Genomic DNA, 15188 nt, shown 5'->3' on the forward strand with positions numbered 1-15188 from the left:
GTGTGTCAACTGCAATGCTCCTGTGGTAAATGTTACATTGGACAGACCGGACAATCTGTCAAAACCAGGATAAGGGAACATGAACGTGCAACGGAGAAGAAGCAGTTCTGCCTTTCAGCCGTCTCAGAGCATGTGTGGTCGGAACCTGGCAGCATTGTGGATTTCAAATAGCCTAATGTCCTGTATAATGAAAGCTGTTACTATCCTAGGCTAATCCGAGAAGCTATAGAGATAACTAAGCATCCTGAGAACTTCAACAGAGAAGATGGCTACACATTAGCCAACACATGGAAATGGGTTTTCAAAATCAATGACCAATCCGAGTCCACCTGAGAACCAACCAATCAGAACCGACCTCCGAAGCACCTATGAAAGATGGCCAACTTTTATGCATCTGACCTGAAGACACAAGCTGGATGGCTGGAGAAACTGTCGTCACCTATGGACAACTCAATTCGGAGGAATGCCCAAAAGCCAAGACTCATATGGTTACATTATGTTATATTTGCCTCTCTGTACAGTCACATGCTCCACTACTGCAGCTGAGGCCATATGATGGATACTGCCAAGTTCTGTTGCTGAGACGGAACTGATTTCCCACTCTAAAAATGTGAATCGAGGGTGTAAACTCCGTGAAACCTTCTAATTTGACTCATTCAATTATTTCATTGGTGAGGCGGTAGGCTAGTAAAAATTATTTTCTACACTGATATTACCAAATGCATCCATACATAATCCTGCCAATTTACATAAATTCTGTCAGTAGAATGTTTTAAGTGCTGTTTTAGATCTTAATGCTAGAATAATAATGCTACAGGTATGATGCTTTTATATATATTCAACTCCAAACAAATGCTAATTATATACCCACTTTTCCTCACATATTTGCTAGAAACAGCAAAATATAAGACTGCCAATTAGCTATGAGCGTTAAATACTTACCGAGGGAATAAGGAATTTTCCATGTTATTATGCCTAGGTTTATATGGTATTATCATAATTGAAAAGATAGATATGGTTATGGCAAGCCCTTGGCCATCAATCTGTCAGATGTTCCCATTTACTTAAAATTGGAGATGGAAAACAGAAGAGTATATAACAAGCCGCAAAAATCAGACAATATGTATAGGTTCTTTCTTTTGGAGCAGGAGAGCATGAATTACTCTCGAATCAACCAAGTGCTGTGTGGTTTAGATTCAATCAGATGGGAACTAAATGCATTCCCTTTATTCATTACAATTTGTTCACATTTCAATATATGTACTTCCATGCATAATGGCAATCAACAGCCATTTCAACTTCACAATATGGATGCTCGTAAGAAAAACCTCAAAAAATTTCAAGTATATTATCAGATTAAGTATCCCATTCAGCATTTATTCTGTATGAGGTACATACATATTTTGTTAGAAAAAAAACCCTCCACCTTCTAAGTGGTAGGGCAAACTCCCATTGTGACATTTCCAATGGCCTGAGTCACAGACAGCTCCAATGCCTTTGAATTGATCATTACATTACGAACACAACCAACATATGGCAACCTGGTTTCTATGCCTCGGAATCTTGCAGGCACAATATGCATGTGCCCTCCTAAGAATAGAGGGTTTGCAGTGTCTGTGGATGATGATCCATATTCACCAATTCCTGGCTCTACATACTCACGATCAACAGCAAGTGAAACTGTATTCTTGTTCTTGATGGCTGTAAACGAGGACACGAAAAGCATTAAAACATTACACATGGCCAGAGACTAAGAAACAGATCTTATTATAGAGCAATGGCTGCAAGAGGCTAAGTAATCAGGGTAAAATGATGGTAATACAGCTTTGCAATGAAATAACACACAATATAATAGGTAGGTATATTTTAAATGAGACATAGACCTAAATAAATTGAATGTCTTGTAAAATGTAAATTCTGAGGTAATTAAAAAATTGAGTACACCCTTATGAAATAACCTCATCACCAAAATACGTGCGGTAAGGTATAAAATAATATGTTTCAGAATTATAGTAGGCTAGGCTGACCTGAGATGGTGTGCCACTGTCCATCACAGAAGAAGTGAGGGTGTGGAGGCACATAAGCGGCCGATATTGCACCCTTCCCATTGTCGACGGTAAACTTAATGACTCCATTGACCATCTGGAGCACCAAGAAGTCTCTCTTCCCGTGGACCGACATCAATATGCCCGTGATGTTCCTCGGTTTGATGTCCATGGCAATCTCGATCTTGATGCCAACCTTGAAGGAGTTGGCTGCAAAAAGCAAACAAAACATAGGTATCACAGTTCATCACTCCCATAAAATTTTTAAAATGAAAAATGAGCTCTAGAATTATTGCTGTAAAGCAAGAAAATTCCCCTTTCAGATATATATTTAATAATTTGCAATTAATTCCAATTCCATGTAATTATAAATTATTCACACTAATATGTGTTACAACCAATCAAATGGTACAAGTTCCTTATAAACTTATACCTTCATGATCATGATACCAGGACGAGAAATGACTGAAATTTCCGAACTAACTATAGATCTAACTTAAAAAATTTGATGTGATAAACATTTTATGTGACAAAATAGAAATCTATTAGTGATTATTTTGAAGAGGAATAACATTCTTGTCATTTCCATTTAACTGTGTTAAATTGCTAGTCTTTAGACAGAGTACCAGAATGGTTTGAACTTCAATAGCTTTGCTTAACGGAATTCAATCCTGTATTATTTAATCAAGAAAACTAAACAGCCTGATCATTGGCATCATCAGCATCAACACTTTAGGGGGGTCTGGTGGTCCTCCTCCAGAAAATTTTAAATATTGGGGGGGATGCGTCCCCCATTTCCCCTATGGAGGCGACGCCTGTGAGCCTAATTGTTGTTTTGAATGAATGAACTGTTCCATACATGATAACTACATGTCCTGGAACTAATAAGATATTATATTATTATTTTCATTGCAGGTAAGAGACCACAAACTGACCACTTGAATTTGAAAGATGATAAAATGAAGCAGACCAGGGAGAGACATTCCGTAATTTGATGAATGGACAGGAGGGTGACCCATATTTTTTGCTCAGATGTTATGCTAACTACTCTGAAAATGATTGGAAAGAAGTATATCTCCCTGTGTATTAATGTTGATGCTTCTAAAAATTGGGAGCCCACATCGCAAGAGGCATTTTACAATGAAAGTATGTACCAATTTCAAAACATGTTTATTGACCCAAAAAAAACAGAAAATTTCCAAGCTTTATATATTAAAGGGTATATAAAAGGGAGATTTTCTTTTAGATTTGCAGATCGCATTGTTGGTCTGCCCAATTTCAGATCCAAAATTAATTTTTGAAACGGTGATTTAAAAAATTCTAGGCAGGAAAAACAGGCAGACAGTCAAGGGAGAGCATGAATTAAAATTTAGAGTGAGGGAGACTTAGGAGTAGTACATATGTCACGTTAAGAAGCTTAGGGAAGATATTTTTATCACAAAAGCAGGTTTACAACAATACAGTAGACTCTCGTTATTACGAAGTTCGGGGGACCGGAAAACCGGAGGTTCGTAATAACGAATTTCGTATCAACGAGTCTTTTAGAAATCATCGGAAAAAAAAGTATTTAATAAACAAGATGAAATTAAGCGGAAATATGTTTAAACAGGAAAATTCGTTCCAGTTTCTCAACAGAAGACTGCGGCACGACGCAATCGAGGGTTTATATCTTCCCGAATATAGCAAGTCCGATATACGAACTGGATGCGTTTCAAGACCTTGTTCCTAAGTTGATAAACCTACAGTACGGCCGCCGAGAGTTATCCGATGACACACAGAAAGTTCTATGCCGGGGTAGGTGACAAGGTTGCCAGCTAAAAAAGGGAAACGCCTACAAAGGGTTCCGCGAAGAAAGGATGCGAAAGCGATGCCGCGCGTGAAGCATCCAGAGGAAAAATCACTTGTTTTGGTGATTCGAAGAAAGGATTTTTCAATATTTCGCAATAACGTTTCTTTTACTATAGCTTGGATAGGCCTTTTCGTCGGGACCAACTATGTGCTTCGTAATAACGAGAACTTCGTAATAACGTTGTTCGTATTAAGGAGAGTCTACTGTACAAACAGACTTCCACAGTTCTTCACATTGGGCTGTGCGACTTAGACAAGTTTTTTTCTAGGTGCTTATTAGTGACAAATAATTTGAGAGGTGATTTAAGTACACTGGGACTAGCCACGGTGATAACTTTTACGGGAGTCACCCGCAATGCACAAATTGTGTGAAAAATCCACAGAGAAAAAAATCATTTGCCTTGACCAGGATTCGAAGTTGGTATGGACTGCTGAGCATTTGATGCCTCGAGCAGTCCAAATCGTACACACAGCGCCACAGCTGGGGAGCAATCAATCAGAATGGTCAAAGTTCGGGCTTTGCTCCCCGGCTGTGGCACTGTGCGCACGATTTGGACTGCTCGTGGCATCAAATGCTCAGCAGCCCATACCACCTTGTCTGGTATAGTCCTCAAATTTCCACAGGGAAGAATCCTGGGTAGCTTCACTGGCTAAAGCACTTGACCAGAAATCGGAGGATCCGGGTTCGAATCCCGGTCAAGGCAAATGATTTATTTCTCTGTGGATTTTTCCCACACTTTGAGAGGTGCTGAAAAGAATACTCTAGGACAAAAAAACAAACAGTAATATCTTACCTATTCTGATGAAACCACCAGCAGCAGAGAAGAAGAATCCTGGTTCCACCTTCTCGGAGCAAGGGATGACACCCTCAACCACTGAAGGTTCACCAACCGTCTTCCCATTCATTCGGAAGTTTCTAAGACACCCGGGGAAGCTATTGTTCACACCCTGAAAGCCAAAAGATGCAGAAAGCAGGGTATTAATACCAACAACAGGAGATTGAATATATGGCAATGACAGAGAGGAGCATCAATGATTTTGTCATTGGGCAGCAGAGTGCTCTCAATAAAGGCATTCTGGAGAGGGCAACAGGGTACAAAAGTGAATCTAGCAGAAGCCAGTTTACAGATGTGGTCTACATAGAGATCTAATGCATTTTTTTATGTTTCCTTAAAGTGCACATGTTAAGTCAATCATAAAATTTGCTGTAATCTGAGGCTGCTGAAGCATTCAGAAGGCATGTAACCATTACGCATTTTAGCGACAGATTGTACAATTGTGAACTTTGACATGCACTTAAAAGTATGTTTAATTTTAGGCTTCAGTTTCTACTAATTTCCTTTGCGTATGAGTTGAAAAGGGATTGTCATACTGACATTAGAGAAAAATGTTTAAAAGTTTACGAGGCCTTGTTTATCATAAAAGCCAGTGAATTTCTGCTTCAACAAAGGTAGAAAAATACAGTAGACTTTGCTGCCACTCACACAATATTTTTTAACCTATGTAATTCTATGCCTTATTATAATCTACATATTTCACAGCACAGATGATATTTAAACTGATTCCAAGTCTGGAAATAATGCAGATTCAAAGTTAAATGGAAATAGCTTCACAATTGGTCCTCCAGAATGGATTATTATATGTAGTTAACTGAGGATCTACTGAATACTATTTTGTGTTATGCCATCTCAGAGTTTCCTGATCTGTGGACTATGATGACAGCGAATGACCTAAAGAATTATGATGTAGGGGGAACTTCTCTTACTGAAACCTGAGAGATATTCAGAGGATTCATAACAAAATGATGTGACACCATATGGAAGATTTTTCTCATCATAAATGCAGAATGATAAAAATTCAAACAGCCCAGTTCTTCACATAGGGCAGTGCTGTTTCCAATAATTGTTTGCTGGGAGCCCAGTAGCAATTAGATAGGTAGGCTCACTGGGATGAGAGAGTACACGCGAGCTTCTTGGCACATTTGTAGGGGTGTATGGCATAGCCAAAGGATTACGGCTATTCTTACCCTCAGATTCCCCTTAGCCTCCAACCCTGCAGCCTCTGAGATTCCTCCGACAAAGAAGGGAGGCAGCACGTTGAGTGCTTTGGTGTTGCCCTTGGAAGAGCCCTCTCCCACCTCTGCGTGGTCCACACTCAACTTGCCCTGAGTGTGGAGACGGGAGAAGGTGACAGAGTGCCACTGCCCATCATTGTACGACTCCTCGGATGTGATCAGAGCAGGTCCCGAGCCGCAGTTGAATGAGTAGAACAGCTGGAGAGCAAAAACAGTGGTCATCAAGATATGCTCATGAAATTTTACCAGCAAAATTAAACTGAAAATCTAGTGGTTGGCTTAATAATCCTGGTCAGAAGCTTTTTTAGACAGCAGACCACATATTAATAAAATAACCATCAAGCCTCTTGCTGATTGTAAGTGGGCACCAAACAAACATAAAAATGTAGTCACGCATTCCTAAAAATAAAAATAATTCCTGTGATCATTTTGTCATCAACTGAGGTTTCTGAAAAGATTGGTGACCTTTAACACAGATACTACAACTTATAACGGAACTAAAAGTGATGAACATATTTTAAGTTATATTTCTTGAATAGTGATCATGAGGTTACTTAACTTTTCTGAGGTTGATAAGGTTTATATCGTTTACGAATTAAGTTTATGGAATGGGTTCGTTCACTCAGACTCGAAATCGTGATTCATTGAGATGATTCCATATATGATGAGAAAGAAAAGTTATAATGGAAAAAAAAGATCTTCCCCATTCAGCCATTCTCTCATATCTTGACAATGAAAAAAAATGCTAAGTTTCAGCCCACTTTTCATGAGTTAGTGTTTTCATTAAAAATTCTGGTGTTTAAAGCTGTTCAGAGAGGAAATTTTTGGAGGAAAAAATCGCTCATTCGAGTGTTTAATGACAGCAAACCACTTGAGATGGATGCACGAGGCGGAGAAGTAATGAAATGGTGAGCCACTTGGCAAGAGTAAGTGACAACATGAAATTTTTAGGGAAAGGTTTAAGCCTTTCATATTTCACCACAAATAGCTCGAGAAGTAGACAACAGATTAAAAAACATAAAAATATAGATTTGTCAAACTATTGCAATCAAATTAATTAAAAATGGTGATTGAGTCCACTAACACCATAAAATCAGACATTAAAAATGTAATTATGACAGTTTTTCATTAGAAATTGGAGTAATAATGGAACACAATGACTACACAGCAACCACAAACAAGGGATGCCTCATGTTAAATGCACCCAACTCATTCATCATTGATAGTAGTTCTTGAGTTTAAAACAACAGAGAGCCACTGTGGAAATGAAAATCTTTTGTCAAATGTTAAAAATTAACATTATACTTAAGGCTTCACTGCTTGATGGTGAAGGATAAAGCTTTTTATGGTTTTATTTATTTGAAGGGTTTGGCTTTAGCTAAAAGCAGCAAGAACCTAATGAGAGCAAACGGCCTCACATGATGCATAACTTCACCCCAAATTTTAGGCTCTGAAAATCTAAGCTAAGTGTAAAGAATTAAAGTTACTTACAGCTCCACCCTTCAGAATCAATGAGATATAATCTATATGCCTCTGGTCTGCCACATAGAAAATAACACCATCAGGTTCCAAGGTATTGAATTCAATAGTGAATTCATACCTACTTCGGTACTTCCCAGGAACAGCTGAATATTCAAGTCTACTTCTCCTTTCAGTACCTACAAAAACAAAAAGCAACTTCTAAAGGTCACTCCACCTTATCAGGTCACAAGGCCTATTACTAATTTCTTCCACCTCTAAAATAGAAGGAATGCTATTTATAAGATTGATGACTTCAGGTCTTACTAGGTATAAATGCCTTGTATTCATGTTGAATGAACAAACTTAGCAATTTATTAATGAGAAAGCATTTCACACAACAATGTGTTTCATTGCTCTTCTGTGGCATTGCACTGCACTGGTGAATGGTGGGGAATATATATGCTTGGAATTCCCATTCACCTTCCTTGCATACACACCTCTTCCTGACCATACAACAGTGCAGTGCACATGAATATGCCACAGGGTGGTGAAATGAATGGTGGGGTTTGACACGAAAGGGAAGTGAAAATTACTAAGTTTGGTTATTGAACATGAAAGGAATGCTATTAGAACGTGAGCATTTGATTTTCAATTTTTCACACACCCTATACATTCAATGAATATCATATTAATTAAAAAATTTCTTAGCTTGGGAAGAGGTAAGGATACATATTTATAATTGTATGTACTTATGGCAAGTGAATGATTAAAATATTATCACGAAGGTTTTCCAAAACAGATAAATTAATTAAATAAACAGGGTAAATTAAGCAAAGAATACAATAAAATACAAAAACCATATAGAGAAGGTGGAGCATAGTTAAAAGTAAAAGAAGTCATACCCATAAAGAGAATACCTACCAAATCGGTATCCGCTAGCGGCGTTAACATCTGGATCTGGAGCGGGCACCATGGGCAAGGTGCACTGAGCTTCACTCGGAGTCTCAGCTGGCTGCATGGTCGTGATGATGGGTCGAGGGGGCGTGGTGGGCATGACAGTGGTTTGTGGCAACAAACTTGGCACTCGCCCTTCGCTTTCTACCGGCGGTTCTTCTTCGGCAGAGCCGCCTGAGGAAGGGAAAAGAACATTCAGGCAACAACCTCACCACCATGACCGTAGGTAGTAAAATTTTTGAGGGCTTACTTGGAGGGGGCGATGCATTTTGGGGAGGTTAATTTGGCAGGAGTACACCCATCACCATATCCTCTCCAAACATTTCTATGAGTTTTGAACCAATTGACCCTCCCAAACCCTCAATAGCCTTGCTCAGCATACAGGTATCCCTCGTGTAGCACAAATTCGCTTAGCACTGTTTTCGCTACGACACCACTGGGTCCCAAGATTGCTCTCAAGATTGGATTTGTTCAAGCCATATTCTTACTTCCCCTCAACTTAGGAACTTGCCAAACGTCTCATGTCACCTCTTTGTAAGTATAGGAGAAGGAAAGTTAACCCCCCGAAAAGTCAGCCTATGGCATAGGTGTATGTGACACTGCCTGAAATACACCTCTCACTTATTACGAAATTTGCTTAACACAACACTTTTTAGGAACATATCTTGCAGTGTTTAGTGAGAGATACCTGTAGTACAAAAGGTAGCGAAAGTCAGAGATTTCATTATGAACTTTAAGATGTATTTTTCCAGCCAAACTGTTTTTCTTACCTTCATAATCACCCTCTTCACCTGGTGGCACTGAAAAAAAGACGCAGAAGATGAGTAAGTGGCCAATATGATTCAACACAAAAAACTTTAATTAAGAATCCTGTTACAGTTGTTATAAGACAGGAAATTCAGGAAAAAGTTAGGGTATTAGAAATGGGTCATGGAATCGCATTCATGGCTTGCTTGCCATTATCATTGCCATTATCATTGCGCTCGTTTTGTATTACAAGGTATCCTTGAGCCCCCCAAGAACAAAATCCTGGATACGGCCTTGCTTGTGCCCCCCCAGAAAGAAATTTTTGGATCCACCCCTGAAAGCTGATGCTTTATGCTTGGAAGAGTACAAAAATCATTGCAAATAAGTTTTAGCATAAATTTCTCCATGCAACTGTGTTTTGTGTTGCCTCTGAATTTACATAATTTTGGAAAATTCTCTTTTTTGTATCTACAGCGATGAAACTATGAAACAGTAAATAAAGAATTATTATTATAGTCAGATAAGTTCTGGAATAGTTAGGGAATTTAAATTCTGGAATCTTGTAATGACTGTGAGTCACTTCTTAAGCAATATGGGGGCTCTCACCAATGGGAAGTCTTCCATAGTCATATGGACCAGTGACGCACTTCCCAAGTACAGTGTGGATGCCCTTGGAGGAATTGGCGAAGTTGATGACCAGTCCGTTGATCGTGGCCTCCCCGAGGCAGCCTACGAATGGCGCCTCACTCGCCACGGCCCCTGGAGAGATCCTCATCTCGGAGGGCACTCCTCCGAAGTACAGCTTCCCGTAGCGCATGGACAACGGTTCCAGGGCCTCACTTGAGCTGCAAAATTTTTACCCACATTAAATAAAATTGGAGTCATGAATGGGGAACTTGCATGATTTTTTTTTATTTCATAGGCGGACAGAAAATTATTTTCTGAATACAACAAAGAAAACCGCATGTAAATCTGAGTTTTCCTTCGCGAGATATTAAATGATAAATATAACGAATTTTAAAGCGCGGGAAAAACTCCCTCACCCCCCACGCCACTGCCGACGAAGCCTCGATGACGTCAAAGGTGCCTAAACATCACGCGAAGCTATTGTTGTGATTGTTTGTAATAGTTGCCAGCAGTTGTGAGAGCTTCGTTTGTTAGACGTGTTGATTGTTTTATATTTAAAGATAAATATCCGACGATAGAGGCTTGGAAGCCCTCGTATTTTGCATTATTTATAATATTAATATCTGTGTAAGGGCATAAAATATAAAACTGGAGCAAAAATTTGATAATATCTAAATAACATCGTTGTAGGAGTCTGAGCCACGGCCATTGGAAGGGGGATACGTTAATTGTAAGTTGATGTTATCGACGGCATATCATTCATTTAAGTATGTAATTAGAACGATTTTGATGTTTACTAATGTCCGCTTAGCTTTTATATACAATATCTTCATCCGTTTATTCGTAGGTACTGGAGAATTCGTCGTTTAGGACTGTCTGTGCTTGTATTATGGGGTGAATTCCAGTCAATGCAACTTTTGCTCGCTGATTGGAGACATCTAGGAACATTTTTGTGCCAAAATAGTGTTATTTTCAACGTAACATCTCCCGGTAAGCTACTGCAAATAATCACAGTGCCAGTGGTTGTAATGCACAAAGTTTGACAAGGTTGAAAAATATCGGCCAAGAGTTATCAGTGTTCCATCGTGATTGAATTGTAAAAAGTGCTATTACGATATCGATAAATGTCTAACAGTAGTGTAAAAATTGTCAGTGGCGTGCTTATCTCCGTTGTTCACCGTAGATATGACATTTCACGATCACGCTATTGAAATAAAAACTGTGTGTGAAGTTTGCTATTCCATTATTTCAACGAATAGTAGTGAGAAATGTCACCTGTGTCGGCTAATTTAAGGGTTTAAATCAGTGAATAAATAGTTGTATTCATCATAACGAGTTCTGTTATTGTAAGTTGTACGTGATGAATATAAGAATGTGATAGTGACATCCAGTTTTTGATAAAAGTATTTGCCTATTTCCTACTATATTTTTATGGTATATGCTAGTATATTGTTTATGAATTTACCTATATTATTGAAATAGGTTGTAGCTTGTGTGTGTGTTGGCAGCGGAACCGATTCGCGATCTCACATGTGGATAGTGTGTAGACTGTTTTGCTGTGAATTCGTACCGTAGGACGGATATGACTACCTTCTCCGTTAATCCGGCGTTGCAAAATTCAACAGCACAGCTTACTCTAATGTCATCAGCACAGCTTACGATCGTTATCCTCCAGTATTACAAGTTTCTTTTACAACTCGATTTGCCGCCGACGTATAGCAATAATTTGTCTTAACAAATTCCATCAGGGTCGTGGCATCAATTTTTGGTGTCCTAAAAAAAGGCTGGTGTCCTAACACCCCATGCCACACGCCTTTTAGGCGGCTTGCGGGGTATTATGTAGACGTAGATGAATTTCAGGTGTACTATTCGAACGAGTGGCAACGTTATCATCCATTTTTCTGATAACCAAAACACACGAAGTGAAACGCTTGTACTTCATCATCCCGATCCCGCATTATTAATATCCAAAGTAATAATCTAGGCACAATAGCAATAGGAAAACTTGCCCAAGAATAACAGAACAAAATAAAGTGACGATGAGCGGCTAAATACTCCCTCAAAACAAATTTTACACCATGCGCTCAGCGTATTTCCCTACTCCCTACGGTTGTTTAGGCACCTATGACGTCACGCCTGGCCTCGGCAACGCTCGGGTGTCTTCGCGCAGTGGTCGGCTCAGTGAAATTTTTCTCGATTTTAAATGCAATTTTTTTATTTCTTTTGATGTTGAATGGAGAAACTGAAGGTATTTTTGCGAGCTAATGTATCCATTTGACTTATTCAAAATAGTTTTTAGAGCAATCTACGACCCATGCAAGTTCCTCATTATACCACCTTTTCATATCAATTTTCATGGAAAAAATTCCTGTGGAAGCTTCGAACCACAGAACTTTGCCTTTTTCAGCCACTGCAGAAACCAGTAGGGATGAACGGATCAAGGATTTTTTTCGAATCCAGATACAAATCGGATCTTTGATTTTTGGAGCCAGCTCTTCAGATATTTTCGGGTCCAAATGCATTATCAAATTTCTGCTATAAAACTAAGTAATTATTAAAGTTTCTTTAGGGTACATACAATCAAAGGTATGCTTTTTAGATTTTCATACTCATTTTTATTAATAAAAATCATTTTATATGCTTTCTAGCCATTTTTTAAAAACTCTTATATCTTTATATGCTCAGGATCTAAACTGCTTCGTTTGAGTTTGGAAATGAATATAGTAAAAATCTTCGTATAAACCATCGATGGAATTCAAATTTTCCTCGCACACGTTTCCCCTAATTTTGCCACTTTCTCATTGCATCCTGACTTGTGTTTCGCCCGCAAACACCACAGTTGTGGTGAGGTACATGTTGCACTTCCTCGCAATAGTATCATGCCAGAGTGCAGACACATGGCATATACTGGTTCTCCTTATCTCAATAGAAATTTTTCTACACAATGGAAGACATTTATAACAATATATCAATAAATTAAAACGCAACTGTTCAATCTACAATACAATTAACTGTGTTTAAAACAGCATTAACATCACATGATACGAGGTGGGGGAGCAACAAGACGACCGCTCAGCTTCAGGAAAGGGTGGGAAGCAGAAGTGGGTAACGTAGAGGTAGAGGGGAAGGAGTGTGTTCCCTCCATCTTTCAAACAACAAGGCTACGGGTGAGGGAGTCAAGGACGAACATGTCAGATCTTACTCTAGTCAATCAATTAGAGCTTAAAACACCTAAACACTGTCAGAAATGCATTGCATTTGGTCTCATTATTTTTTGAATCTCGTGCATGTCATCCAATTGCCAAAAGCTATTGAAACATCTTCAGGCCCAGTAAGTCACTATTTTCCCTGGAGAAGCGGAGAATTGAAGCAGGTAGGATGAAAAAGGTCAATGGGTGAGATGGGGTTGGGATGAAACACATTTCCATTGTTCTCGTGTAACTTGATATTTTCCTCCGAAGTCTGCAGAGGTCAGCGCAGTCTCGAACAGGAAAAAAATATCTGAGGCACGGGCTGATGGTGATGGGTGGTTTTCTGAAAATCTGACCATAGTTACTTTTGACATTGTAATCATCCTAAGTTGCTGAGATTTCCCCAACGGTTGCAAGGAAAGAGTCACACTATGTGCCTGTCGTATTTTGCCTCAAAAATTTTCACGGCTGAAATTCTGTAGCATAACCCCTAAGAGAGCTTTCAAACAAAATGGTTCATGAGCAAGACAAGTATTGCAGTGCAACAGCGCATGTGAAGTGAGGATCAGAACTCTTTCCATTCCCTCATATCCCTGCATTCACTGAATCATTAATGTAAAATTTCGGATGCAGATCCAATGTCTTCAGCAAATTTGAATCCAAAGTATCCGGTGAAGGGCAATACATCTGGATCCCAGGTATTCGATCTGACCATCCCTACTATCCAAGTTCCTTTTAATGTCAAATATACCAAGGCTCAATGGCTGCCCTTAAGTAGTGAACAGTGAACATTGATGGTGAGTAACCTTTTCACAGATTTTCCTTCCATGGAGTGGCAAAGGGCCCTGACATGTTGGTCTCATTTTACGTGACATCATCCACCATCAACCAATATTACCACTCAATAGTAAACTAAATGGTCATAGCAAACTCACCTGAATGACTCATAATCATCAATGTGCAACAGCATGGCTTCTGAGCTGTATGTTGCAGTGACGACGTGCCACTGGCCATCATTGTATTTTGTGGGGTTGGACGAGGTTGTGGAGCCAGTGGCGATCTTACTCCTGCCCTGAGGACCCAGCATCACCAGGGAGCCATCGACCAACGAGAGTGAAACGCCAGTCGACTGCTGAGAGTCAGTCAGGTAGAAGAGCAATCCATCTCCATGCGAAGAGTTGAACTTAAAGTTCAGCTGTAGGAAGTTGTCCGTTGTGGTGTTGGGCCAAATAATGAAGCCTGGGAAATTCTCCAGGAATGAAACCATGCTCGCCACCTGAAACCACAAACACCATCATTGAAAATCATCGTTAAGCATTGGAAAAATATTTACGACAATTAAAATATGTATAAAAACCATAGCAACAAAAAATTAATTTAAATTTTCATTCAACTAAGCAGATAGTATCCAGAGATGCAACATACCACACAAGGATTGAAAAAGTATTAGTTTAATACTAAAAACGTTAAAATTTTTAAATTCTAGGAACCATTATTTCTCCATTGACAAGTATTGGATGACAAGTATAGGATATATTTACTGCAGGACACTCACTTTGACGGGGCATCCAGGAGTGACGCCCAGAGCCTCTAAGTTCTGGCTGAGATCAACAGGAGTGCTGTCAATGTGGACTAGATCAATGCACCCATCAAAGTCTCTATTTGTGACAGTAATGAAATGGTGGTCCCCAGGATAGCCTCCAAAATACACATTATCGGACAACATGAGGTCAGTGGCACTTCCTGAGGATACACCCTGGTCAACTAACTCTCCATCAACCTGGAAGACACAAAAAAAGTGATAATGTTTTCATGCCAATTTTTGATGCAAAAACACAAAAAATCATTTGTCACTCCACAAGAATTTGTTGAAACTGTAAAACTATCATTTTGGCATTTTAAAAATTTTAATGTGCAACAAATTAGTGAATGCTCATATCACAAATTTGAGGAGTGCAATTGAAAAATTTCAATATAAAATACACAATCTTCATCAGTGGATTTCAGGCTACAAAAAAAGACAATATCTTTTGTCTTCATTTAACATTTTTCCTTACTTTTTGTAAAATACACCCCTTGGATAACATCAAATCATAAATTCACGTAATCACAACTTTCATTTCAGAAGTGGAACAAAATCATCATCAATGCCATTAAGTTTTCATATTTTCATGAGCATTTTATGTTAATAGTCACTATATCACAAGAATTATTGCAAAAAATTATTAAAAATACCAAATT

At 38.9% G+C, this 15188-nt stretch overlaps 1 protein-coding gene across 1 annotated transcript in view; it reads right to left on the reverse strand.

Annotated features, from left to right (window-relative positions):
- Positions 1-1189: 1189 nt before the first annotated feature.
- LOC124158532 (laminin subunit alpha) overlaps positions 1190-15188 on the reverse strand; it is a 115621-nt gene continuing 101622 nt past the window's right edge. Inside the window, exons 50-59 of the mRNA XM_046533669.1 lie at positions 14503-14727; positions 13883-14223; positions 9736-9974; positions 9153-9182; positions 8350-8556; positions 7459-7625; positions 5920-6165; positions 4688-4841; positions 2028-2255; positions 1190-1701 (exon numbers count right to left, since the gene is read on the reverse strand). Coding sequence (XP_046389625.1) covers positions 1430-1701; positions 2028-2255; positions 4688-4841; positions 5920-6165; positions 7459-7625; positions 8350-8556; positions 9153-9182; positions 9736-9974; positions 13883-14223; positions 14503-14727 — 2109 coding nt within the window. The 3' untranslated portion in view covers positions 1190-1429. The remainder of the gene's footprint in view (positions 1702-2027; positions 2256-4687; positions 4842-5919; positions 6166-7458; positions 7626-8349; positions 8557-9152; positions 9183-9735; positions 9975-13882; positions 14224-14502; positions 14728-15188) is intronic.

Source organism: Ischnura elegans, chromosome 5 (assembly GCF_921293095.1).
Source record: "Ischnura elegans chromosome 5, ioIscEleg1.1, whole genome shotgun sequence".
In the NCBI taxonomy this organism is placed as follows: Eukaryota; Metazoa; Arthropoda; class Insecta; order Odonata; family Coenagrionidae; genus Ischnura; species Ischnura elegans.